The sequence below is a fragment of the Rhinolophus sinicus genome, chromosome 15, assembly GCF_057876585.1.
Source record: "Rhinolophus sinicus isolate RSI-liver-muscle chromosome 15, RSI-T2T, whole genome shotgun sequence".
In the NCBI taxonomy this organism is placed as follows: Eukaryota; Metazoa; Chordata; class Mammalia; order Chiroptera; family Rhinolophidae; genus Rhinolophus; species Rhinolophus sinicus.
This window is the reverse complement of record NC_142515.1, coordinates 9878008-9903956: the sequence shown is the minus strand read 5'-3', so window position 1 is coordinate 9903956 and position 25949 is coordinate 9878008. Positions and strand designations below refer to the sequence as shown.

Below are 25949 nucleotides of genomic sequence, written 5' to 3'. Positions count from 1 at the left end.
TATTGAGCATTTACTATGTACCGAGCATTGTTCTGGGTGCCTGGCAGACAGCAGGGAAGAAAACAAAGTGCCCTGCCCTCCTAAAGCCTACCTTCTCATGGAAGGAGGGGCAGAGACAGGCAATGAATGATAAACAGCATCCATAAGCCACATAGAATGTTACAAGGGGAGAGGTTCGATAGAAATTAAAAACGAAAAGTCAGAGAAAGGCAGAGGGATCAGGAGAGGTGGGGCAGCGGGTGGAGGCAGGTTGTAGCATTACAAATGGTGGTCAGCATGTGTTACTTTCGAGGGATGGAAATGTTTTGGAACCAGATGGAGGTGGTGGTAGCACATTGCGAATGTACTAGATGCCACTGAATTCTTCACTTTAAGCAGTTAATTTCATGTTATATGAATTTTACTTCAATAAATTGTTCATTAGGTGAAAAAATCTGGCCAGGGTCACTTCATGGAGAAAGTGGTATTTATGCAAAAGCCTGAAGGAGGCAGAGGTGTTACCTCTGAAGATGTGTTCCTCCAGGGAGAAAGAAGAGGGTTCCAGGCAGAGGGAACAGCGAACAGATAAACTTGGGCAAACTGTGACCCCCAACTCCCTGCACCACGGGCCAAATCCGTGGGGCCAACAGCCCACTGCCTATTTTTGTAATAAAGTTTTATGAGAATATAGCCACGTTCATTTGTTTACATATTGTCTGTGACCCTGAGACTTCACCTGGGCCTTTACAGAAAAAGTTGCCAACTCCTAAGCTAAAGAAAAGGTCCTCAGGTGGGAAGGTGACTGGAGTTTGGGGGACATGAGGAGGAGAGTACGGCTAGAGTGGCGTGAGCAAAGGAAGGAGTAGTAGCAGGTGAGGTCAGAGGGGCAACGGGGGCCAAATCATGTCGCCTCCTGCATGACTTCCCCGTGACACTCGCTGGCAAACGTAGGGACAGACACCACGCTGATGGGGAAGTCGTGCGTGTGTGTGTGCGTGCGTGTGTGCGTGCGCGTGTGTGTATGCGTGTGTGTGTGTGTATGCATGTGTGTGTGTGTGTTGGGGAGAGTGGAGGTAGGGTGGAGAGAGAGCTGAACTTGGAGTCAGAAGACCTGGGCTTGAGACCTGCTGTCGGCCCCTTGCCAGCTGTGTCCTCAGTTCTCTCATCTACAAAAGTCGTGATGGTGGTGGTAGTGATGGTGATTTTGATGGTAGTGACAATGGTGGTGGTGATGGTGGTGATGATGGCAGGAGTGTTGATGATGGTGACGATGATGGTAATGGTGGGGGTGCGGGTGGTAGCGATAATGACGACGGTGGTGGTGCTGGTGGAGATGGTGTGGGTGGTGAAGATGGTGATGTTGATGGTGGTGATGAAAATGAACACATTTTGTGAGCCTCCTGCTCTATGCTAGGTATTTGCACACTTGGCTCTAATCCTTGATACAGTGGTACAAATTGGGTAGCGTCATCTTTGCAGGAAAGAACACTGCATGACTAAGCAAGGCCACACAACTGGTGTGTGGCAGGGCTCAGATAACATGCAGTGATACCCACTTATCATATTGTGGTGAAGAGGCCTTGAGGCAGTGGCATCAGAACCCCTGGTAAACAGGACAGCCTTCACTCGAAGGTGACAGCCGTTGGTCGAGGTGGCCCAGTCTTAGTGCTGCCCTTGGCAGCAGGCTTTCCTGGGAGGGCCTGCCCCTCTCCCCCTCAAAGCCACACCGGAAGCCTCCTTTTTCTCAGGCTCAGTGTGCTGGGGAGGGGCCATGTCTCCCCGTCCCCATGGCAACCAACTACCAGGCCTGGTGTTGGTTTGGGTTTTCCTAATTGAGGTGTGGGATCCTTCTGGTTGTGGCTGAGGTTTTTCTGCTCTGGAAACCCGACTGCGGTGTGGCCATGAGGGGGGCCCGGAGGTGCTGGGACCTGCCCGCAGGCCACAGGCCCCACATGCCCCGTGCCGCCCCCCAGGCCTCACACACCACTTCAACGCTGTACTTCCTTTGAAGAACATAGTAGAGGTTTCAGGTTCTTGTAGCCGACAGCTGCAGCACCACAAAACGTTCTGGGGTCAGGCTAACTGTGTGTCTTTGCCTTCCCACGTCCGGTCCCACAGGGTGGAGCGGCCTCAAGGCCTGGGTTGTGCTAATGCCTGCTCCAATCTGCTCACCATGGTTTTTGCCCACCTTCCTGGTGAGGTCCCTTTGAACAACAGCAGCTTCTGACTAGCAGCTGAGTTCGACTCCCAGGAGGGTTCGCAGGACCTGGAAAGGCTTTCGGTCCCTCCCTGCCTCCTCTGCCTCCTCACTACACTGAGATTGGCAGGTTCTCCCCAGCCTGGTTGTACCAGCACCAGGGTCAGCCTTTTGAATGGAGCCTGGGGCTTACTCCAGCATTCTGGGCCCATCCCGAGTAGGGTCTCTGAAGTGGTAAGAGGGCCAGTGCCTACCACGTGAAGTTGGTGGTGGTACCAGGCCGTGGGATGCACCCTTGGGTAGGAAGAGGCTCTGTGCCGCCCACACCTGCTGTTGTCCCTCTCTTGCCCAGCCCTGGGGTCCTATGTGCAGCTAGGAAGGTGCTACACACACCTGAAGACAGCAGGGCTGCCCGATGCTTCCCGCTCTGAGGAACCGGGGACCGGGCCACCCAGTGGACACAGCACAGGCCCCGTCTCAGGAGATTCTGGGCCAGGGGTGCCTTTGGTGGCCCCTCTTGTTACGTTTTCTTCTAAACATGAAGCCAGTGGGTAGTTATTTGGGGTCATCTCCCCCCGGCACCCCCAGATCGTGTCCCTCAGGTAGAGCACTTTGGGACAGTGACGTCACCGAGAAGCCAAGGGCCGGGGTTCGGGGGGAATTGAGGAGGAGTCACCTCAATTCAGGGGACTTCACAGAGGACGGTGCCTTGAGGCAGAGACCCTGCAAGTGCGGGGTTTTTCCAGAAAGTGAGGCCCACAAACACAGGAGGAGGCCACCAGCCCTGAGTTTGCAAGCTCCATCCCCCTGCCCTCCCCACCCAAGTGGCTCCCTTATTATTTATCTTGCCTGCCAGTATCTACAAAAAAACTCTTGGAAAAAAAGAGGTTCTGTTGCCCTGTCCTGGCACAAACCGCCCGGGTCCCAGATGAGAAAACTAAGGGTAGAGTGGTATTGGTGCTTTCTCCTGCTTCCCAAGTGGCCTGTCTCCCTTTCATGGTGGTTGCCAAGTGCTTTGGGTTGAACAAAGTCCCCTGCAGGCTGAGGTCACCTCAAGTCCACTGGCTGGAGTTATGTCCCTTTTGAAAAGGCTTGAGTCACTTGGTGGCGCAGCCCCCAAATTCGGCCCTCGAATTGGGATCGTGCCTTGTTTGGGGCTGACTGAAAAGAGACTTTGGACCAGAGAGATGCCACATACCCTCCTCATCAGCTTCAGCTGGGGGTGTCACCCTGGTGGTGGAAAAGGTGGCAGAGCCCAGGTGGTTCAGATGAAATAGCAGTGGTGGGGAGGGCATGGGTGGAATCAGCAGACACAGGGGTACCTTCCCTCATCAGAAAAACTAGCCGCCTCCGCTGTGCCCAAGGCCTCTGAGCACACCCACAGCCTCCCCACGGTGTTATTTTCTGGAAAACCAACCCTGCTGGCAGCACTGTGGAAACTGAGTCTTAAAAGCTCACCTGGGCAGAAAGGAATTGAACAGATTCTTTAGCTCCACAGACGTCACAGGCAAAATTGTAACATTACCTTCCATTTGACCGGCTGAGAGTGGGTGACTCATCGGCGTCTTGTGGCTGGGAACACAGAGAGATCCTTCCCACGTACAGTCTCTAGGATACTCGAGAACCTCCCAGACCTTGATCAAAATGTGCCGAGAGCAGTTTCATGGTTCTTCCCCACCTCCACAATGTGTGTTCTAAAGACCTGCGTAGGGGCGGCCGGTTAGCTCAGTTGGTTAGAGCGCGGTGCTCTTAACAAAAAGGTTGCTGGTTCAATCCCCACATGGGCCACTGTGAGCTGCGCCCTCCACAACTAGATTGGAACAACTACTTGACTTGGAGCTGATGTGTCCTGGAAAAACACACTTGGAAAAAAAAAAAAAAAAGACCTGCGTAGCCACAGAATTTGGATTTCTAACAAATTTGCTCCCTCATGTTACCATAATGCTGACCATTCCAAGCCTTGTGGCCCCTTGCGATCCCCAGGCTATTCCGTGAGATGACGGGAGAAAATGGGCCCTGCTGGGAATCCTGGGCGGCTGCAGCCTGTGCGGCCCTCCACCCATGGCCTTGTGCCTTAAACGAACCAGCAGCGCCCTAAGCTGTTTTGAAGGGAGGGTGGCTGTTTCTGTGGTCTCACTCATGCTGCCTCTGGTTATCCTGGCACCATCTAGGGACTTCTGGTCTGAAGGTGCCTGTGGCTCACTCAGCCCCACCGTCTCATCCCTGCTCTCCCCAGCCACAAGGGCCAGAACTGATTCGATTGTTTCAGAGTCTAGGCTGGTCCACGATGTGTGGCCTGGAGAGAAAAGATGAGTTGGCCAATCAGACTTGCTCCTTGGGACTTTAGATTTAGGGTTCTGGCAGCTGGGCAGTGAGCTGGGCTGCAAGGTCCCAAGGACTTGGGGGCCTGGATGCTGCAACACAACCCTATACTAAGCACCCCAGAGTTAGCATGGACTCTGCCAGTGAAGAAGAGTGCAGTCCCCACAGGACTGCCCTCACTTCAGACCCCGGCCGTGACCTCCCAAACAGGGACCACAGGGCTAAGATGCAGGAGGAATTTCTGCAGAAGCATGGTGGGCATGGCCACCTCAGGATGCTGAGAAACAATCGAGTCCGACTGAAATAATAAACAGCATCAACACTTCAGCCATCAAATATGCAACTTAATAATTCAGTGGCACACTCGAGAGCCACATACTTGTCTGAAAGTGGTGACCGCTTGGAGGCAGGTTTGGTTTGTTGTTAAGGCATGAAGCCTTGCCCCAAACCTCTTGAGTTGGGGAGGAACTCGGTTTATTTCACAGGCTTTTTAGAGGAACTGGAGACCAGGTGTGAGCAGGGAGGCCATTCAGTGTCCCTGTGGCCTTTTAGGGGGACATCCTCCTGAGAGTGGCTGAGAACCACTGAAATAAAGCCTTTGACGGCTGTCTTTCTTGATAGATGGGGTGCCCCAAGAAGGGGAAGTCCCAAGAGGGGGACACCCCTCCATCTTGCCCATCACCTCGTCCCCAGCCCCGCAGTGCTCAGTGTTTAGTAGATGCTCAACACATATTAGTCGAATGAATGAGTGAATCTGTGTTGCTTTTCTTAAATTAATGGATAAATTAATTTATAAAAACTGTACAAACACATGCGCACACACACTCACACATGTGTGTATAAAATAGACTCCTGGTTTCTGTAGACTGGCTACCTGAGAATCACCTGAGGAGCCTTTTAAGAAGCTATATTTCTGGGTTCTAATCACAGAGAGTTGAGGTGCAGACAGATGGGGTACAGCCTGGGGGTCTATTGTCAAGAGTACTATATTAGTTCTTCAAAAAACGTAAACATAGAATTACCATGTGATCCAGTGTAGGGGTTCAGAATGAGTCACCCCAAAATATGCCTCTGTGGTATGTCCTTATTTTGAGCTAAAGGCAATGGAGACCCTTCAGGTTCATGAGAAACTTTTACCTTAAAGAATTTAAATTAGGGGCTTTGCCCATAATAAGAATTAACACCAGAAACAACTTTTTATGACCTTTTTAAAAAGGTCATAACTTTTCATAGGACAGGCAAACTTTTGATTACTGAACATCTGTCTTCTTATCCTGCAATGACCCTGCCCCCTCTGCAGCATCTCACCTCAAGGCATCTTACCTCATCCTTAGCTTAGAATGCCATATACCTCATTTTAACTTTCTGTCTTTGCACCTTTCACATATGTGGGGTCCACATATGTATGTATTTAGTTAAATTTGGTTATTTTCTCTTGTTAATCTGTCTCATGTAGATTTAATTATTAGAATTAAAGGAGCACAAAAGAACCTTGAAGGGTAGAGGAAAGTTTCTTCCTCCCCCACACCAGCAATTCCGCTCCTACCGTGTTTCCTCGAAAATAAGACTGGGTCTTATATTAATCTTTGCTCCAAAAGACGCATCAGGGTTTATGTTCAGGGGATGTCATCCTGAAAAATCATGCTAGGGCTTATTTTCCGGTTAGGTCTTATTTTGGGGAAAACACGGTAGGTATATGCTCAAAAGAATTGAAAGCAGGGACTTATATCCACAGCAGCAGCATTTATAATCGCCAAAAGATGGAAACAATCCACGTGTCCATCAACAGATAAATGCGTAAACAAAATATGGTCTATACACACAACGGAATTTTATTCAGCTTCAAAAATGGAATAAGAGCTGACACCTACTACAACATGGATGAATCTTGAAAACATTATGCGAAATGAAATAAGCCAATCACAGAAGGATACGCATTGTATAATTTCACTTATGTGCGGTACCTAGAGTAGTCAAATTCAGAGGCAGAAAGTAGAATGCTGGCTGCCAGGGTCTGGGGGTGGGGAGAACAGGGAGTTATTATTTAATGGGGACAGAGTTCCAGTTTGGGAAGATGAAAACGTTCTAGAGATGGATGGAGGTGATGGTTGCACAACAATGTGAATGTACTGGCCTCCACTGGTCTACATACTTAAAAATGGTTCAGAGGGTAAATTTTATGTTGTGTGTATTTTACCACACACACGAAAAGCTTGCTTCATCCCAGTCAGGTTGGGGAATGACTAGGGTGGGAATGTGGGAGTGGAGGTGATGTGGACGAGATGATTCGAATGGACCTTTGCGGCCTTGCAGGCAGCTAGTGGCTGAGAAGGCAGCGCTGACTTGGCAGCCTTCTCTGGGGTGCATATCCTAACCTCTGCCCCTCAGGAGGCCAGGCGGGCTGCCTGAATAGAGGCCACGTGTCCTGTCCACAGGGACAGCTGCTGCCCAGCTCCCGCTGATTCTTGCCATGTGAGATGCCTGGTTATAGGGAGAAGTCCGAAATGGATTTGTAGGCAAAATCTCCGAATGTTTAAATCTTGACGACTGGTTCAGTGAACAGGCGAGCAAACAAGCCATGTGTGGGTCAGACAGAACAGATCTGCAGCCTCGGGGCTGGGCTGCCATCTTTTCCAGGAGCTCACAGGCTCGGGCCCCAGCTTGAGAGATCCCCTTTCCTGCTCCTCTTATCGGCGCTGTATCACTTCTGAGGTCTGACACCCGGTTTCTCATTGATCCCTGAGAATTTCGCTTGCTTTCAGTGCACCCAGGAGGGAGGTCTAAAGGGTGAGGGTGAGTGTCCAGGGTCTGGATTCCACTCAGGCTGGGGTCTTGGCTCTGCCATTAGTGAGCGGTGGAGCCGTAGGCGTCTTACTTCTCTCCCACCCCATGCCTCAGTTTCCTTATCTGTCATGTGGGAAGAGTAAGATTTTTGCCTCATAGAGTTAGAGTGAGGACTCCAGGAGGGTGCATGTGAGGGGTTTGGCCCAGGGCAAAGCCAGCGGAAGGGCTCTGCAGTGTGTGCCCGAGTGTGCATGTGTGGGTTGGCTCCGGCTGAGGGGAGAGTAAGTGTGGAGTCAGGCAGACCCTCAGCTGGTGAGTTACACAACCTCGGACATCTGTTTCTTCATGTGTGACGTTGGCCCAGTGATTGCTTCCTCAAAGAGTCATTCTGAGGATTAATCAAGATAATGTTCAACCAGTGCCTGGCCCCAGCACATGCCCAGTACACATTCGTTCTGCCGTTCGGAGTCGGGGGCCTCCGCCTTCTCTGCAGACTTGACAGGAAGAAGCTGGGGCTGGTTGGCCAGGCTGCAGACAGGAAGGGCCGATCGCAGAGAAAGGGACTGTTGTGAGCCCCTGTTTCCCAGCTGTATCCCAGCTGGAGAAGCTGGTAGACAGGCTCTCGAGGATGGGATGCAGGCTCTGGAGCCTTGGATGATGCACCAACATCAACTGACATCTTTGTCCTCTATCTCTGCAGGGGGCGGAGGAAAGCGCAAAGGGAAAAGCAAGAAGTGGAAGGAAATCCTGAAGTTCCCTCACATTAGCCAGTGTGAAGACCTCCGGAGGACCATAGGTAAGCCATCCTGCCTCCTGGGAGCTCGGGGAGGAGCCGGGAGGGGGCAAGGAGCCTGTTAACCACCAAACGGTGGGTCGAATACAAATCAGTTGACTCCATGATTCCGGGTAAGGCTCCAGGCTGACATCCTTGCTAGTTGACATAAAGATAAAACCAATATTTATTGAGTATTTGGTGTGTACCGGGCAGAATTCCCTCTCAATTACCCTTAGAGGCAGGTACTGTTATTTTACCCCACCTTTCAGATGGGGAAACCGAGGCGCAAAGGGGTTCCGTATCTGGCCCAAAGTCACACAGCTTGTGGGAGGGTGGTGGACGTGGGCCAGGCCCCGCATTGAGGCCCCGCTCATAGCATCCCACCTTCCATCCTGGAGCCCGTGGATCCCATCCTTTGCAAACAGCCCCATGCTTTGGGAGCCCAGGGTGAGCTGAGCACTGGGCTGCCTTTCCTCTCGCCGGGGAGGTTGGTGCTCAGTAAGGGGCCGCCGGCACAGCCAAACACACCTGGGGAGGTCCATCCCGGCTCTACTTAGGACACGGCTGTGGGTTGGCAAGGGCTCACGAGGGGTGGGTGTGACGGTGCCCCTCTTCATACGGGAGGGGACACTGGCCCTTCTCCTCTGCCCATGGGAGGGGTCCCCTGCTCGATGCGTGAAGGCTTCATATTAGCACAGGATGGCCCTGTTACCCAGACCTCTGCAGACCCATCTGCTGTTGGGGCATCTCTGTACCTTTGGGCGGTCTGGTTTGTCCTGTGCCTGCCCTACAATGTGAGACTGCTCCCGACCATGTACTTTTCTAAATGGCCTCTCCACGTGGCCTGGCCTCTAGCAGTTTCCCAGGCCAGGGAAGTGCATGGCACCTACATGGCAGCCCAGGCCTGCTAAGTGCTGGCCCGAGGCCCACTCTCCAGATTCTTCGGTGCCACTATGACAACAGGTGGCAGTTGTTCTCTCTGTGCATCCCTCATGTCTAGCATGGGGAAGGGTTTGCTTAATCGGTGTTCATGAAATGAAAGGCAGCCACCTGTACCCCACGAAGGCTGATGTGAGCAGGTGTAAAAGGTAGGGTGCTAAAGAATGGGGAAATGTCCTCAAGACCCACCTTACAACCTTAAAACCTTAGGTTGGAATCATTGTGGCATTCTTGGGGGTGAGCCTGAGGCTGGCTCAAGGCATTAGGGCCTCTGGGTCCAGACGGATGTGGGTTCCAACCCCAGCCTTTTTGCTGGTCCCCCGACCAGCGACTCAGCCTTGCTGAGGCTCAGTGCCCCAGCTGATCGTGAATGCAGTCACATGAGCCTATGTGTGTGAAGGGCTTCGCTGGAACCCCCTCAGGAGCTGGGACCCACTCCCCTCAGCACCCCAGCTTTCGTTCTGGAATGCCTGATAGCTCCCACCCTGCTCGGCCACTCATATGTTGGGGCTTGGGTGGCCATGCTTGCTCTTGATCCTGGAGGCACACGGGCAGTTGCCACTGACAACTTTGAAAGGCCTTCCGAGAGGGGAGGGAAGGGAGAGCCCCCAGGGTTTGTCCATGACCTCACAGGGGTGTTTTGTTCTTAGTGATAATTTAGGCTTAAAGAGAGTATGGGTGGGGAAGGGGTGGGTCCTCAGTGGCCATGGTCGCCGTGCACCCCCGGGGATCCAAGCTCTCTCTTTGTGCTCTTCAGTCCAGGGGCACCATGTTCATTGGCTACCAGAATGCCTTTCCTGGAGGTTGAGCCCCACTTTTCCTCAACGAGCCCCAGGGAATGGCTCCCACTCAGCCTCAGAGCCAAAGGGCTGATCCAAGAGACCTTTCTGAGGTGTTGAATTGGAGGCGAGAGCTTGCAGGAGGAGGAAAGGGCCTCCAAAGCGGTAGCTGTACCAAGAGGTGGGTGGCTGTTTGATCACCAGGCAGGGACCTTGCCTGAAAAACCCCCTCGGGAAACCATTGGCTTCTCTGTCTTTGGGCAAAGTGCCCATAGGGGGTGGTGCCAGGAATACCCTGTGAGGCACAGCCAGGTGTAAAGACCACGTCCTCAGACTAAGTAAATTAGCTCCTTGCCAGGGTCTTTCGGAGTGTCCTGTCCCCTCCTCAGCCATTGTTGTGTGTCTTTTTGCCTCTCAAGCATGAAAGGCTCTTCAGAAAGGATCTTTTAAGTTCACCATCGTCTTCCTGGTACCTGGCTTACAGGAGTTGCACAATAGATGGTGGTTGATGGATGAGTGAAGGAAAGAATGAATGAAGACGTGTGAGTGAGTGAACACTGAGCTGTGTTTCAAGTAAATGGAGGAGTATTGAGAGAAGTATAAAGTGCGTTCATGTAGCCACCATCTGGATTTAAAAACTCTTAATACTTTGCTATATTTGATTCGTGTGTTTCTTAAAAATACAAAACATACGAACTATAGGGCTTGTGGTTCTAGCCGATGAAGTAGACACACTGTCCCCTGTCCCTCTCACCAAGGACAGTTTTGGACATCATATATAGAGCTAATGTAGGAGATTCTGAAAGACGGAAAGAAGAGGCAGACTGGCTGGGGAGCTTGGCGTGTGAGCAAAGACATGCCAGTGAGTGCCTGGGTTTGCTTTTTGCCTCACGATTTCCCACAGACTGGGTGCTGGAGAAACTCATGACCCGGGAGTGCCAATGAGCGCAGACAAAAAAGACCCTCCCCCCCTGCAAACAACAACAACAACAAAAACCGCCCATTCTCTGTAGCCAGAGGCCTAGGAAAGGGGCAGCTGAGCTGAACTGGGAAGCTGTTGGTACAGCTGTTGGTACAACTGTCAAACTTCTGTACCGTTCATACCAGCAGCATGGAGGCCTCCCTTTCTGCCTTTCTTCGCACTCAACCTAGATCCAGCTTCAAAGATCCAGGGCGCCCTTCTTTGCACTTTTCTCCTCTGACACACAGTTCTGATACCTGGCAGAGGCTCGTGCCCCAGCAGACCCTCAGCACCCCCTCACTGCAGCCCTGCTCCCCCTGAGGCTTCTGGACATTGCCCCAGAAGTGCCCGCAATGTCCCTCACCTTCCAGTTTGCCCTGCCCTCTTCACTTCCGGTTTGGGAGACCCAGCAGCATAGGATTTGCCTCTGAGCTTTTCTTTGTCTGTGGACCCCACCACACAAGGCCCATCCCCACGGATCCCTCTAGGTCCATAAACAGGCCTCTTGGCAGGGCCCGCTCCCCTGGGAGTGTGCGTGCGGGCATATGACAATGAATTCTTCCGTTCTCCTAGATCCTAGAGGGCATTGAAAAGAGTCTGTGTGCGAGTACAGTGTGAGGGAAGGCCGGGCAAAACAGGAAGGGCACCGTAAGCCGAGGGGCTGCCGTCCGTGGCCACAGGCCCCAGTGCTTGGGCCTTCCTGCCTGTTTACACTCTGTCGCCCTGCTGTTTGCTGAGCCTCTGCTGGGGTTCTTTTGGAACGCTTTCTTAAATAAAAATCTCATTGCTTTTCTAGACCAAGACACAAACCAAACAGTGGCAAATGCCGCATTTATTTTTCTTGTGGACACATGAGCTCACGCTCTGAAGCTCTTTGGGAGGATGTTCTGCCACAAGCTTTGGGCCAAGATGACAGGGCCTCTTTGGGCCCAGAGGACAGTGCTGGGTGGGAAGGCCCTTGATCAGAGCCCGCGAGGACCCGGGGCTGTTGCCCCCTCTGCATTGCCCAGAGCAGTGGTCAGTGAAAGCCCGCCCTCTCTTGCCCGTAGCACTGCCCTGCACAACCACAGGCCATGTCCCCCCAGCAGCCAGGGTGACTTTGAAAAATGAAAACTGTACTCTGTGAATCCCCTGCAGGAAACAGTGCAACAGTCCTCCATCCCACTTATCCTGCCTTATAAGCACATTGGCCATTGGGTGAAGCCTAGAGACACCTTCTAAGAATAATGCTTTTAGGTGTATAAAATAAAATAATGTCTTTAGGTGTATAAAATAAAATAAAATAACTATTCTTTTCAGTTATTCGGTACTTTTAAAATTTATGATATTGAAGTATATGTGTTTCTTTGTTAAGACTTTAAATAACAAAGTTTGGCAGCAAAGAGCTACTGTAATTTTGAATTTGTGAGGAGCATTAAGTGATATTTCCAGATACCCTTAATAATGGCGCTATGAATGGCTCTGCGATTTCTGTCGCTGACGCGTCCCAGGTGCCGCTAACATTTCTGTGGGTTATTGTCAACTTTCATGGCTGCAGCAAGTGTTCATTTTCAGTGAGAGGTTGGTGAAAAGAGAGATGACGTGTTCTTCCGTCCAGGTCCATGGGCCCCCGAAATCCTGTCTGTGGACCTCTTGGCAATGGCCTTCCCACCCTGCCCTTCATGAGCCGGCTCGCCTTTGTCGTGGATCACTCCCTCCTCCCCAGTCACTAGCTGCACGGATCGTCTTTTTGTTCTTCAAATACCTCAGACTTGTTTCCAGCTTGAACTTTTGCAACTACTGTTCCCATGTCCTGGAATGCTCTTCCCCTCAAATTTTCCAGGGGCCTTTAGGTCTCCGTTCAGAGATCCTTCCTACAGAAGCCTTCCCAAGCAGCCTCTGGAAAGGAACCAGACGCTCCCTGGAGCTGCTGTTTATTAATGTCCTTTGCCCGGAACGCCATCTGAAGTCATCGTTTGTTTAGTTGTTGACTTGTGTCTTTCCTGTCTCCCTCCCCCCACTGCACTGGATGTCCCATGACAATAGTGACTGTGTCTTGTCTGGCTCACCATCAGGACAGTGCCTGGTACGTAACAGGGGCTCATTAAATACTGGATGAATAAAGGAATGAATGAGGTGAAATATTGGAAATTAGAGGCCTTTAAAAAAAAATTTGTGACATGTGCTTGTCATACCCAAATTTAATCGTAGCCAGTGGTTAAAGTCATAAAAATTTAGACTTAAGAGGTACCTTAGAAAACACCCACTTTAATACTCCTCCCACAATGCTTATTAGATGGATGAGTCAGCTTAGCACAGTTACAAGACTGGGGCCACAGTTTGGCACCCAAGGCCCAGGCCAGTTTCCCCTAAGGCTACAGTTTGAGTAATTCTCACAGTGATGTTAGGTTTCCACAGAATCCTCAACACAGGGAACTGGAGAGCATCTTGTCCAACCACCCATTTCAGACCTGAGTAAACAGGCTCCAAGAGCAGAAGTGACCTGCCCGCCCAGGACAGGGCCTGCATTCCCATTCCACAGTATCATATTGACTCATAAACATTTTGGGCATCAGCCCCTACCAGTAATCAAAGGAGAGATCCATGAGGCACTCATGCGGACAGACGTTTCTGTCTGTCTGTTTCTCTTTTTATATTGTCTTGTCAGTATGGGTTGTAGTTCATTTGTTTATTCAACCAGTGTTTATTGAGCACTTACTATGTGCCACCCATTGGGGATGGGGAATCACAGATGTGAGTCCTGCTCTCCTGGAGCTCATTCATGGCTTTGCCCAGGAGACTGAGAGAAATAAAGCGATGGTAACAAATTGAGAAAGTTCTATGATGGAGGAACAGGTTGCTGAGCTGGAGAAAAGTGTTGAGGGTCTGCACCCCTCAGGAACATCCCTGGAGGAGATGGGATCACTCTGAGCCTCCCAGGGCATCTCTTTCTGTGAGCTGGACCACGTGCTGTCCATCTTGGAGTCTCCATTACTGGCACAGTGAATGGATGGGTCGTGGAAGGATGGATGGATAAAGTGGCTGAATGGACATTGTCCTCCTTCCCAGCCTGGAAACTGTGATCGGCAGCGATGCATATTAAGACAGAAATTCCTTGCCACGCACATCTATTTCCAGTGTGAGCCCCAGACATGAGTAACTGATTTTAGACAGTCCTGGCTGAGGGCAGAGACCATGAGAGGATGAAGGGGTTCTGTAGTCTGCTTGATGAAACATCAAATAATGACATTAGTTAATAAGCTAATGGTTCACATAAGATAATTAGAGGGCTTAAATCAAAGGAGTTCTCAGAATGTCCAAAACTTGGAAGGCTAAAACGTCATTGCGAAGATAAAAGATTGTTGAGGTCTGCAAATATTTCTCAGTGACGCAGGAAGTTCGGTTGGGGAAAAGTGTGGCATTTTTATTTATTTAGTTCAGTCTCATTGCGTACTTTATTCTTCCATTAAAAAAAAAAAGTTCGAGGGGGCTTGAGTGAAAGAGTTGATTATTCCAATGTTTGGCAATATTTCTGTAGGAACTGTCCAAAAGCTATATAATAAATCAAGACCCCCTCCCCACCCCCTGGTGTGAGTGACGTTTACGCGGAGGCTGTTCACAGAAAGTGATTGCTGCAGTGCCCTGTGCCCTCACGACCGACGACCCATGGGGAGATTTCGTTTGCCTGGCGGGACAGCCTCATACCAAAGCCTTAACTCTTTCCTAGAGCTCTTTCCAGAAGCTCTAGGCCGCGGGGGATTCCTAGAAGAAAAAGTAGAACCTTAACATTAAAGAAAAAAAACCAAAGCACCATAGAAATGTGAAGACGGCCGTGAACTAGCCTCGCACTTGACGAGTCACTCCCTCCAGTCTACGATATTCTTTAAACAGGAAATCAGCCTACAAGGATTGGTTGGGCCCCTGCTATGTACTAGGCGTTGGTGCAGACACAAGAGCTGTACCACTGGCTATAGAAGCAATGCAGTCTCCTGGAAGGACCGCCTCTGTCATTGGTACTGAGGTCAGAGGGTGGCTCTGCTGGTCCCAGCCGAGTGACAGTGGGCAAGTTGTTTAGTTTCTGGGTTGCAGTTTCTTTGTCTATAAAATGGAGACAGCAATACCAGCCTGGTAGAGTTGGTGGGTGGGCCAGCAGCGTGCCTGACACATGCCATCATCATCGTCGTCATCGTCGTCATCATCATCATGGGTCTAGTGGCTTCAGGGCAGAGGTTGAAGACCCTTTGGGAGGACTTTAGCATTTCCCAAAGGAGCTGAACTGGTTACAAGTGATGAATGGAACTAGCTGTTTCTGTGATACATCGTGTGGGTCCAGTGTCCCAGGAACCCCTGCCTTGGGGTCATCTGAGTCCCACCCCACTCAGATTCCTGTAGCTCTTTCCCGTCCATCCTCCCCTTGACCCCACAGCACACCCCGCGAAGCTAACAGTGCCACACTCTGCACAGACCCCTGGCCTGGGGGGTTTCTTGGCAAGGACATGTGGTTGTTCTAAGAGGCTGCACCCCAGAGCCCTACCAATGGTCACCTCTGGGAAGGCGTGGAGCTTAGCTTTATCTGGCAGGTGGTTTTTTAAAAAGGAAAATGAATAGGTGTGTTATTTTGTGTAATTAAAAGTTGAATGCAAAAAGACTGGATCTGCTGCCTGATTCCACACTGGGGCAGTGGGGACAGTGACACCATTTCCCTCTTTCCTTGTTGACTTTGTGTCCCTTGAGGAGTCTGTGGGCTCCAAGAGGATGGTCAGAGCCTCACCATCTTTGCATACCCCACAGGACGGGCTGAGGGGCCCCTGCCCGGTTCTTCTGGGATGCTGGAAGGCAGGAATCACCCTGTAGCCTCCAGCAGGTGAGGTCTCAAGGCCACCGTCTTGCGAGGGTTTGGAGGAAAGCCCAGGCCTGAATCAGCTCAGTCTGACCCTGGACCCCACCCCTGGAGTCTCCAGGCTCCTGCTCGGCTGCTCAGCTCTGCTCTCCGACCAACAGTGGCCCCACAGTGGTCTCTGTCTCCACTGCATCGGTGCTCACTGAATGGAGTGGGGTGGTTTGGGTCCTCTCCTGGAGATGCGGCAGGGGCTGGCCTGTGCCTCAAACGCCTTCCCTTTCTGCTCCCCACTGCTCAAGGGCTGCTGCCACCCTGGCATTGCCAGGCATGCATCAAGGTCAGAAAAGGATTTCGGGCTCCTGGGTCGCGTCCCACCCCACCCAGGGGTGCGCATGACCCAGAGCCTTTCAGGCCTGCCAGGCTAGCACACGAGCTCTTGATTTTATCGTCAGGGAAACCAAGTCTTTCTGCAGACGTCATTCCTGTCCTTGGGGTGATAAGGACGCGTCATGTCTGTCGTTCTGCCACTTGCCATGCCCTGATAAGGCACAGCGTCTGCTCGCAATTGGAGGGCAAGATAAATTTAGACGTGGCAGATTTAGAGCCTCAGGTGACCTGTTTGCAGCTGTAGCACTCAGGAGGGAGAGGACAGCCTGGCTTGTCTGCCCACTGTTCTCTGGGCGTTCGTCTCACTATCCCAGCAAGAGCAGGAGCCAAGGGGTCGGCCCTCGGTGCCTGGTGTGAGCTTGTGAGATGCTCAGAGATCCTAGTCGGTGCGTCTTGCGTTTGGAGAGTCTTAGAATGGCACATCAATGGGGCTTTTACAGACACTCTGGCATCGGGCTTCTTTCCAAGACTGCCCTGCAGGAAGCGGGTATGACCCAGAGCAGGCTTCTACCTTTTTACCTTTTATGTTTGGGCCTCTGTGCCATATTTTATTCCAGGGTTAAAACCAAGTTTGAAACCCACCGCTCTAGATAATGTCTCTCATTTTTCAGATAAGTAAACTGAGTCCCAGAGAGAAGTAGGACTTGTCAAGTCTCACCGCGATCTGACTCCAAGGCGGGCTTTCCCACACTGTCTTAGTTTGTCCTAACAATGTGCCACAGACGGGGGGCTTAAACCCCAGAAATGTATGGTCTCATAGTTCTAAAGGCTGGAAGTCTGAGATCAAGGTGTTGGCAAGGTCGGTTCTTTCTGAGGAACAATGTGTTCCAGGCCTCGCTCCTAGCTTCTGGTGGTTTGCCGGAATCTTTGGTGTGCCGGTGCTTGTAGACGCATCTCACCACCTCTGCCTTCATCGTCACATGGTGTGCTCCCTGTGTGCTGTGTGCATGTCTGTGTCCAAATTTCCCCTTTTATAAGGACACCAGTCATTTGGGGTTAGGTCCCACCCTAATGACCTCATGTGAACTTGATTGCCTCTGTAAAGACCCTGTTTCCAAGTAAGGTCACAGTCTAGGGAACGAGGGATGAGGACTGCAAGATATCTTTTTTGGGGGGCGGGGAGGGGTGCACAATTCAATCCCTGATGCCAACTTCTCACATGGGCTGTGGAGGTCAAGTCGAGGGGCCAGAGGATCCTGATTCTCATCAGGTCTGAGGGTAGACCCTCCCCTCCCTGCTCACCCAAGCTTGGGGTTAACCCCTGCAGGCCCGGGCTGACTGTCCACGGGCCACAGGAAAAGTCTACAAATGTCTAGGGGAGGATGAACTGTTTCCCAAACCGTGTGATATGTGCTTTTTCATTCCCTCTTTCTATTACTGTTGCTGTTATTGTTCACATCATAGTAACTGGTAAATTATTTTGCTAAAAACCATTCAGAAAATTTTAAGGACAGGCCACCCATAATTTTACCGCTCAGCTCCAGCCCCCTGTGACAGTTTCCTTGGTTCCTTCTAGCTTTCCCCTCTGTGCATGCCTACAGTTTTGTTTCTTACTTTTCCTCTTATTAGAATTTCAAAAGTATTTTCCCATGTCATTAAAATTCTCCATAAACGTGACTTATGTTTTTCCATTTGACACATATTTATTGAGTGTCAGACACTGGGGCTCCATCAGCGACCAAAACTCAAACCTCATGTCCTCAGGGGCTGCCGTTCTCCAGGTGGGTGATTCCACCAGTGGACAGTGGTGACCAGCCTGTGGCCCCCGACCCAGCATCAGTCCAGGCCCACAATTTATGCCCACCTATGGCTTATTTATTTCCTGTAGATGGATTCTCCCTTTAAGCTATCTTGAAAATAAGCCCTCACCCAAGAGCCCAGCATCGGCCTGATTTTTAAAGGCTTCCTCTATATCACATGTATAGAGAGTATTGTATTACACTATTTGGTGGTGGTTTTTCCCCCCTGAACGTCTTTGTACCTCACTGTGTCATTTTGAACTCTGGCTCCGAGGGGAGGGTGAGAAAGCCCACACCGTCTTTCTGAAGGCCGGTTACATTGGGCTGAAACCCGATTAGCGTGTGCCGCGGCCTCTGCTTCTGCCTCGTTTGCTGCCTCTGGAATGTCCGGCCTCCAGCTCATCTGCAGTCGCCATTAACCTGACACATGCTGCTGACAAAGCAAGGTTTGGGAAGCACCCTGGGTTCCGCTCACCAGCCCCAATGCACTGCAGTCACAGCCATGAGAAGGGCTCTTCTGTCTTTCACGGCCTGTCACGGAAAACAGGAAAAACAAGCTGCTTTATGCAGGAACGGGGACCTCAAACCAGCACAAGAGGCCAGCCGACCCGCAGCAGTCTGAGCATGACAGCACTCTGCCCCATAAAGAGACGCTAGGACAACACTTTGAATGATCTCTGCCCAGACTGTATTTACGGAATTTATTTCCCGGGCTCCGTGTGTTCAGCATCACCTTGGCAGCACCTCCCCGGGCGTCTGCCTCAGCGCGTTAAATGCTCCTTGTTCTCAGTACCCGGAGTTAGCACCCAAGAGAGGGTGAGAAGAAAAAATGTGGGTGGAAGGATGTTTGGGGCCAATATAAACTTTTCAAGTTAAGAAAAAAAAAAAAACCTAACCAAAGGACAACAACAAAAAATTTATCCCCGTAAGAGCTCCTGTTGACTTCTACCTGCGGCCCTATCCAGCCAGTGTTAGAAAGGAAAATGCAAAACCAAGAAACATTTTGATTGCTGCTTTTTTTTTTTTTTTCTGTTTCAAGCTTGTGCTGTCCTTGTGTCGTCTTCAAAAATTATTTTTAAAGTTATCTTTTAGGGCCGGCCTGGTGGCTCAGGTGGTTGGAGCACTGGGCTCCTGAGCTCTCCCTGGAGCTGGGCTGCTGTGAGCAGCCGGAGGTTGGCATGAGCTGCCGCGGGCTACTGAGTGCCATGGTAGCCAGTGTGAGTGGCCAGCAGCCGGCAAGAGCTGCCGTGGGTTGCAGTGAGTGGCCGACCAACGACCGGTGACCTACTGCCTGGTGGGGGGGAGTTGATCACAAGGCTCATAATACCAGCCTGGGCCAGGGAGTTGTGTCCTACACAACTAGACTGAGAAACAACGGCTTGAACCGGAGTTTGTGTGTGGCGGGGGGGAAGGCGGAAGAAGGGGGAAAAATCATCTTTTAGTTCTTTTTCTCTTTACAAAAATGATATACATTCACCGATGAAATTTCCAAAATGTAATCAAAAAGAGGAAAATAAAAACTGCCAATGGGATAACTGCTGCTAACATTTTGGTTTATGGCCCTTTCATAGTTGGTTCTGCTTATAGAGAGAGAATTGCACACCTGTCATTTGTTTCCCTGCCCAGGCCATTTTAAACTGAAATACGTACGTGGTTGTAGTATCCCCACTGGACTGGGAGGCAGAAGACCCTGGTTCTTGTGCCACCTCCTTGATTCTGTGATCTTGGGAAAGTCACTTAACCTCCATTTGCTCATCTTTAAAATGGGGATGCAGTAATCCCCACCTCAGTGGATGACCAAGTGGCCCAAGGAGTTACTGGTAGAAAGTGATTTGTAATGCGCTCCACAATTTGGTGTGGTCTTTTTCGATGTGGTTATGGGACCCTTTGGCTGGACAAATAGCTGAAGTCATTTTCCTGTCTTTCTGGTGAACTGTGACCATTTTTCTAAAGCCGCCTTGTGTCTGATCTTAGTGAAAATCACCACATCCCTCCAGCTGCCCAGAGACCTGGAACCTCCCTTGCCCTCTGCCCTGCCACCCCCGCGCCTGTCCAGTGCGTGTGGCCAGTTTCTCTCCATGTCCAGGCATCTCTGTCTCTACAGTATCTCTTGGGTCGGCCCCTCTCTCGCTATCCCCACTATTTCCCTCATCCTGACCACCTTCCTCTCCTGCTTGAAATCCTGTGTTGCTCCCAACTCCCTCCAGGCTCACCTGTTTCCAGACAAGCTCCACGCAGCAACCAGAAGGCTCTTTCTAAAATGTCCATCTGATCACACCACCACCTGCTTCAGTAGCTTTCCATTTTGGTCAGGGTGAAGCCAAAGGTCTTAGTAAGGCTGACCAGGCCTTGCTTAACTGTTCCAGCTTTGCCCCCTCCTGCCATCCCCCGATTCAGCCTTTCCTGAACATTTCCTCCCTTCTCCAGGCCTTTGCTGGCACACTTCCCTAGCTCTGCCTGGTGATCTACTCAACCTCAGGCCTCTACTCTGCAGGTGACTTCCTCCAGGGAGCCTTCCCTGGTGACCTCCCCTGGCCTGGGCTTCGTCCTCACTTGACTGCAGGCCCCGTAAGGGTAGATCCTGGTCTACCTGGTGCTGCTGCCCCAGCGCCCAACGAGAGTGTGTACTGTGTGCCAGGCCCTTTCAGAATCTGGATTTCCTTTCTTTGCTCAGATATTTTTGTTCTGCCCTGGAGACGGGGGGAAAAAACACACCTTAATCTTCCCCGATCCTGGAATGATTGCTGATGGGTCTTATTTTTCTCACTGAGTTCTTTTAAAAGGCCCTGGCAATCACCTTGTTAGTTCTGAAGTAGCTGCTTTTATCAAAAATGGCTCAGGGAGGAGATGTCCAACTGTAACCCCCTAGGGCAGCGACCCCACTTGTCTTTCCCTTTCTGGGCCCTCTACGGACCTGAGGGGGAGGCGTGGGAGAGTTGGAGGGAGGGTGTGTGCTCCCAGAGCAGCTGTCATGCAGGATCCCTCTGCGTCGGAGCCCGACTGGCTGGGCAGAGATGGGCACAGAGGTGACGCTGTTCCAGGCCTTTAACTGAGCCCAGCTTGGGGCAGAGAACGGCTCTGAGAACTATGTCGCCAAAAGACTCCGTCATCAGGCTTGGGTGTCAGCAACCGGCATGTGCCTGGCAGCTGTGGGCGCTGCGCTTCCTCTCAGGCAGGTCAGTGGGGACAAAGCTGTTGAGCAGCTAACCCAGCTCGGTCAAGTTGGGATGGAGACAGTGAAGAGCGTGAGCTCAGGTGTCAGAGGAACCTGGGATTGAGCCAGCCTCGGTTCCTTACTGACGATGACTTAGGACAAGTGATTTAATTTCCCTAATCCTCCATCTCGCTCTCTGCAAAATGGGACTAGGAGTGTTGCAGGGAGCGAATGAAGACACACACGGAAGGCTCTACCCAGGGCCTGCCCCCCGGCAGCGCGACAGGCAGCAGCAGCTCCACCACCATCTTCCTCTCCGCATCACTGTTGTTGGCCGTCGTCACTGTCGGCAATAGTCCCGTTCAGTTCAGAGCTTTGTTTCCTGGTTCCCCTGGGTGGTGGTTGCCAGGTCCTGCTGGTTTTAAGTTTATCTGTTCATTCATTCGTTCATTCATCTGTTAAGCCCTTACTCTGTGCCAGGGCTCCGGGGAGCTGCCAGGTGGTCGGGAGCTGCTTTCAGGAGTGGCTCTGGGCAGCGTGGGCTGGGCCACATTTATTGCCTTTATGTAACCTGAATGTAACCCCTTTCCCTGAGCCCCAGGCCCATCCCTCAAATTGCTATTTGCGAACTGTCAGAGCAGACCTAGAGGTTCTGCGTGTAGACCCCTCCTCTTTCTTAAAGCCTATCTCACCCACCCCTCCGCCTCCAGGCTGGAGGGGCCTCAGCCGCCTCAGAGCCGGGGTGGTAGCCAATCCTATCCGTGAACGCCCGTTCAGCTTTCACCCTGGGCAAGGCCTGCAGAGCATTCCGAGGGGGAAGGTGAGGCCAGCTCCATCCCTTAGGGAGCTGTCCCTAGTTGGGAGGACAGGACAGAAAGCACACACGTGACCCTGGGAAACAGCCATGTGAAAGTGGGCAGCTGTCAAATGTCTGCCCTCAGTACCAGTGCCCAGAGGTGGGGCAGGGAAGGGGGACAGTGCTCTTTCTGTTGAGTAGTGGGAGAAAGGGAAGACTTTGGGGCTCAGCAGGTTCCAGCATCACCTCCTGGGCTCTTAGTGTAGCCGGGCATCAGGTTATTGCATTACAGACAGGCTCACTGCATCATTACAAAACTCTATGAGCCAGGTACCCTTTTCCTCACCCCTGATTTATGGATGAATATGCAGAGATTCAGAGAGATTAATAAATTGCTCAGTTAGAAAGCTCTGGAAGAAGCAGAGCCCAGATTGAAACCTGGGCCTGAGTCAAGGCCACGCTGGCTGTGGGTTTCCACCATGTTGGCCTTGCATTGTCCATGGAGGTGGGCCAGTATGGGGCACATTTGGGAGGTGTTGTGTGCCCTGCTTTGTCGGGCTTGGTGCCGAGGGAGCAGGTCCAAGAGAGGCCGGGTCAGGCCAGAGACGCCATCATCCGTGCCTCCAGCCTGAAGGGGTAGGTGTTTGTCCTACAGGTAGTAGGGAGCTCACGGATGTCCGTCTCTGACAGCCCTGCAGAGGGTGAGAGCAGAGAGCACAGAGGCTGTGGACAGAGCAGTCTGGGCTTCCAGGGCAATATGACATCCATTCACTGCTCCAGATATTATCCTTTACCTGCTATGTGCCAGGGGGAAAGGAGACAGTTTCTCTAGTACCCAGCCCAGGACCTGGAATGTACCATAAATGGCCTCCACTTCTGATGATGATACATCATGGCTCAGGTCACGCCACAGGAGGCAGGAGCTCCTCTCACCTGCAGCGTCAGGCTGGGAGCAGGTTTCTCTTTGTGACGTTGGGTCACCGGATGCCTTTGAAGTCACCTGCGAGGCCTCTGAGCCATCAGCTCTCCCTGTTGCCCACCTGTCTCTCCTCCCCTTTTTTGGGGGGTGGTTTCTCGCTCCCCTGCTGTCTGTTTTCTCACCCTCCGCCCCTGCAGGGCCTTTTGGAAAGTGGCAGATGGGCATGAATGTCACACTGGCCATCTCTTTCCCCGTGCTGTGCGCGGGCCCAGCCGAGAGAGCATCTCGGGCCCTTTCCAGATGAGGCCTGCAGACCCAAGCGGACTGGGGGTCAGAATGTTCGTTGTGGGGTGCAGAGGGAGCTCTCTACCCCTGGCAGTGCCTGGCCTCCTCCTCTGGCCAGCCAGCCACGAGACTCATTCTCCTGGGCTTTTGCCACCCTCTGTCTACATTTGGCTTTAACATATAAGGAATAGTTGTCATCCATGCTTGCCTGATGTTGTGTCAACTCCTCCCTTCCAACCCCCACGCCTGCATTCCTCCTGAATTGCTGTTTCCCTCAAGGACTTTCCCAGCCTCACCAGGTAGAAACCTTGGAATTCCTGTCCCCCATTGGTTGGTTGGATTTGCCCCATCTTCTCCACCCCATTGCCTTGACATGCATCACCCTGCTTGGACTGGTGCAGTAGCCTCTTCAGTGGTCCTGTTTCTGAATGGTTGCTTTTTCCTTCCTGCCCGTCCCATCTGACCTTCCTGTTTGCTGTTCTCAGCACTCAGAAGCTTCTTGACTTTTCTGAGGACATCCAAGTCGAGGCTGCTAGCAGATGTAAATGGCCTATCCACTGCCTATGGGACAAAGGCCAAACCACACAGCCTGAAGGCAGGGCCTCTTACCTGGCCTGTCCTCTGCCCCTCAACTTGCTGTCTGACTTCCATGTAAAACCACCCAGCGTGGTCCTCACCCCATGACTCCCATCTCTGGAAGTCTTCAGGCGTTTTGTGCCCTTGGGCAAACGTCTACCAACATGGTGGTTAACAGCGTGACCTTTCAAGTCACAATGTCAAATCCCTGTCTCTGTTTAGGAGCTGTGACTTGGAGCAGTTTGCTTAAGTTCTCTGGGCTGCGGAGACAGAACGAAAACGATAGTGATACTGGAGCATCTCTCACTTGTAGCGTCAGGTGGTTATTATGTGCCGTTGTGCCCAGCGTTTGCATTACCTTCTTACATCCACTCCATAACCCTAAGAGGGAGGTGCTGTTCTTAGGCTCACTTAGCAAAGAAGGAAATTGGGGTTTGTGGCAGTGAAGCCCCTTGCCCAACGTCACACAACACGAAGAGGCAAAGCCAAACTGAGGTCCTGTCTGGGCGCTGGTCCTCGTTCACAGGTATGGGGACCACACGATGCACTTTCCAGGGTTGCTAAGGGGGTTGAAATGTGGTGGTGCATTTGGAAGTCCCTGTCCAGTGCTGGGAGCTCCGTAAACATGTTTTCTGCCTGCTTCTAGGCCTTTGCTCAGGTCGAATCCTCTGTCTTCCTCTCCGCCTGGTCATGTCCTACCTCCAGTGTCAATGAACCCCTGCCCCAAATAACTGCCCACCCCTTCCACCCACGGAGAACAGAACTTGGCTTCAGGTGTCCAACTGTTTCCCTAGAAGGTATGTGATGCCCTGCCCCAGTACCTGGGCCTTTGTGGGAGCTGATAAGGTATCCACAAAGCCAGGAAACCAGCAAGGGGTTTGCCGAGAGGGGGAAGGAAGGAGTGAATGAGGAGAGGGTTTACTGTGTGGGGACTGAGGAGGGGTCCCCTGGCGCATGCCTGTGCAGCCATAGGTGCTCCTGGACCCAGCGTAGCCTCCCGCAGCCTGGCAGCCCCGTCCGCACACCTCCATAATCTGCGGGGTTTGGGCACTGGCTTCAGTTATTTCCTGACCATGACCTCCTGGGTCAGATTTGTTATTTCCTGGGCCAGGAAGGGCAAAGCTCCATGCGGCTGTGTTACGGAGGGTGAACACTGTCCTGCTGGAACTGGCTTCCCGCTTGTGTGATGCTGCAGTGAAGCCTCGGTCCTGTCCGGGGAGCCTACAGCTCCTGACAGACCTGAGGTCTCTCGGGGACGTGTGGGCTGCAGCTGCAAGGCCGAGGTGCCTCTGTCAGCACCGGCGTACCCTCAGAACGCCATCAGAGAGGGCTGGCTGGCCCCTGGGCCCTGCTGCTGTTCATTGTCCCATTCTGCTCCAGAGTCCCCCCTTCCCTTCCTCATGAGGGAGGGCAGAGTGGTGCCCCATGAGCAAGCTCCTCTCTCGCCCACCCAACCCTGTTTGTCTGCCCTCAAGGACAAGGGCTGTATCTCAGTTCCCTGCAGCCTCAGCCTGTGTCAGCGCCTGCACAGAGTAGGTGTGGTTGTGTTCATTTACTGAGGAGTCCTGAGGCCTGGTTTTAGCTTATGCTCCATTAGTAACCACCCACCTGAGTCCCTGTTTGTTCCAACTGCTGGGAAGCCCAGAGCCAAGTTTTGTGCCAAAAGCATAGCTCTCCTTCGTCAGATGCCCCAGAGAGAGCTCATTTTGTTCTCTCCTCCCTCTTGGCTGCTTCTTTCCTGTTCTTTGTCTTTCATCGAACAATTGGACATGTGCTTTTATTGGAAAATGCTGTGGGTCCCTTTGGGAAGTGAACAAGCAATAAATAAATCAGTACATTAGAAATGAAAAGGAGAAATGGCTCTGCTCCACCTGGGAAGCAGGTGTGTGTGACTCGGTCCTGTCTCTGGAGAGTGGGCAGATTAGCACCTGTCCTGCTGACTTGGACGGACGTCTGAGCAGGATGTATTGTGACAGGCCACGTGCTGGGCAGGGCCAGGCCAGGGCCTGCCCTGGGGCTCTTGAAGATGGGGTTACCCAGGCAGGAAGAAGCCAGGCACCTCCGTGGAATTGTCTGTGGAATGACCAGCCTGGAGAGGACTGGAGTTTGCCTGGCTGGGCACGGCTGGCCGGCTTCCCATTTTGGAGAAACTGGCTGAGAGCTTGGCTGGACCAGCCATCATAAAGTGCCCTGGAGGGGAGTCAGGCTTCTCCAGTCACAGCACCAGCACCAGCGGCAGGTCAACCACACGCGTTGCTTTGCTGTGCTTCTCTGTCCCTGGCGAGGGATACAATGACTGAGTACCCGCAGGGAACCAAGACGGTGACATTGTCCGAAAAAGGAGAGAGCTTGATTAGAGGTACAAATAGGAGTGCTGGGGTGGCCAGATGACACGGCTGCTCGCTCAGCCCTTGACCACCGCGGGGGGCTGCTCTGGAGGGCATGGCCTCCAGCAGGAGACAGGTTTTCTGAGATGATGGCAAGTGATGAGAGCTGAGCACTCTCCCGTCAGCCTCTGCTTCCTCCACCCCACCCACC

At 52.1% G+C, this 25949-nt stretch overlaps 1 protein-coding gene across 2 annotated transcripts in view; it reads left to right on the top strand.

The window, feature by feature from the left end:
* GRK5 (G protein-coupled receptor kinase 5) overlaps positions 1-25949 on the top strand; it is a 194278-nt gene that overhangs the window by 80649 nt on the left and 87680 nt on the right. For both annotated transcript variants that reach the window (XM_019725274.3, XM_074338979.2), the window contains exon 2: positions 7983-8078. In XM_019725274.3, coding sequence (XP_019580833.1) covers positions 7983-8078 — 96 coding nt within the window. The remainder of the gene's footprint in view (positions 1-7982; positions 8079-25949) is intronic.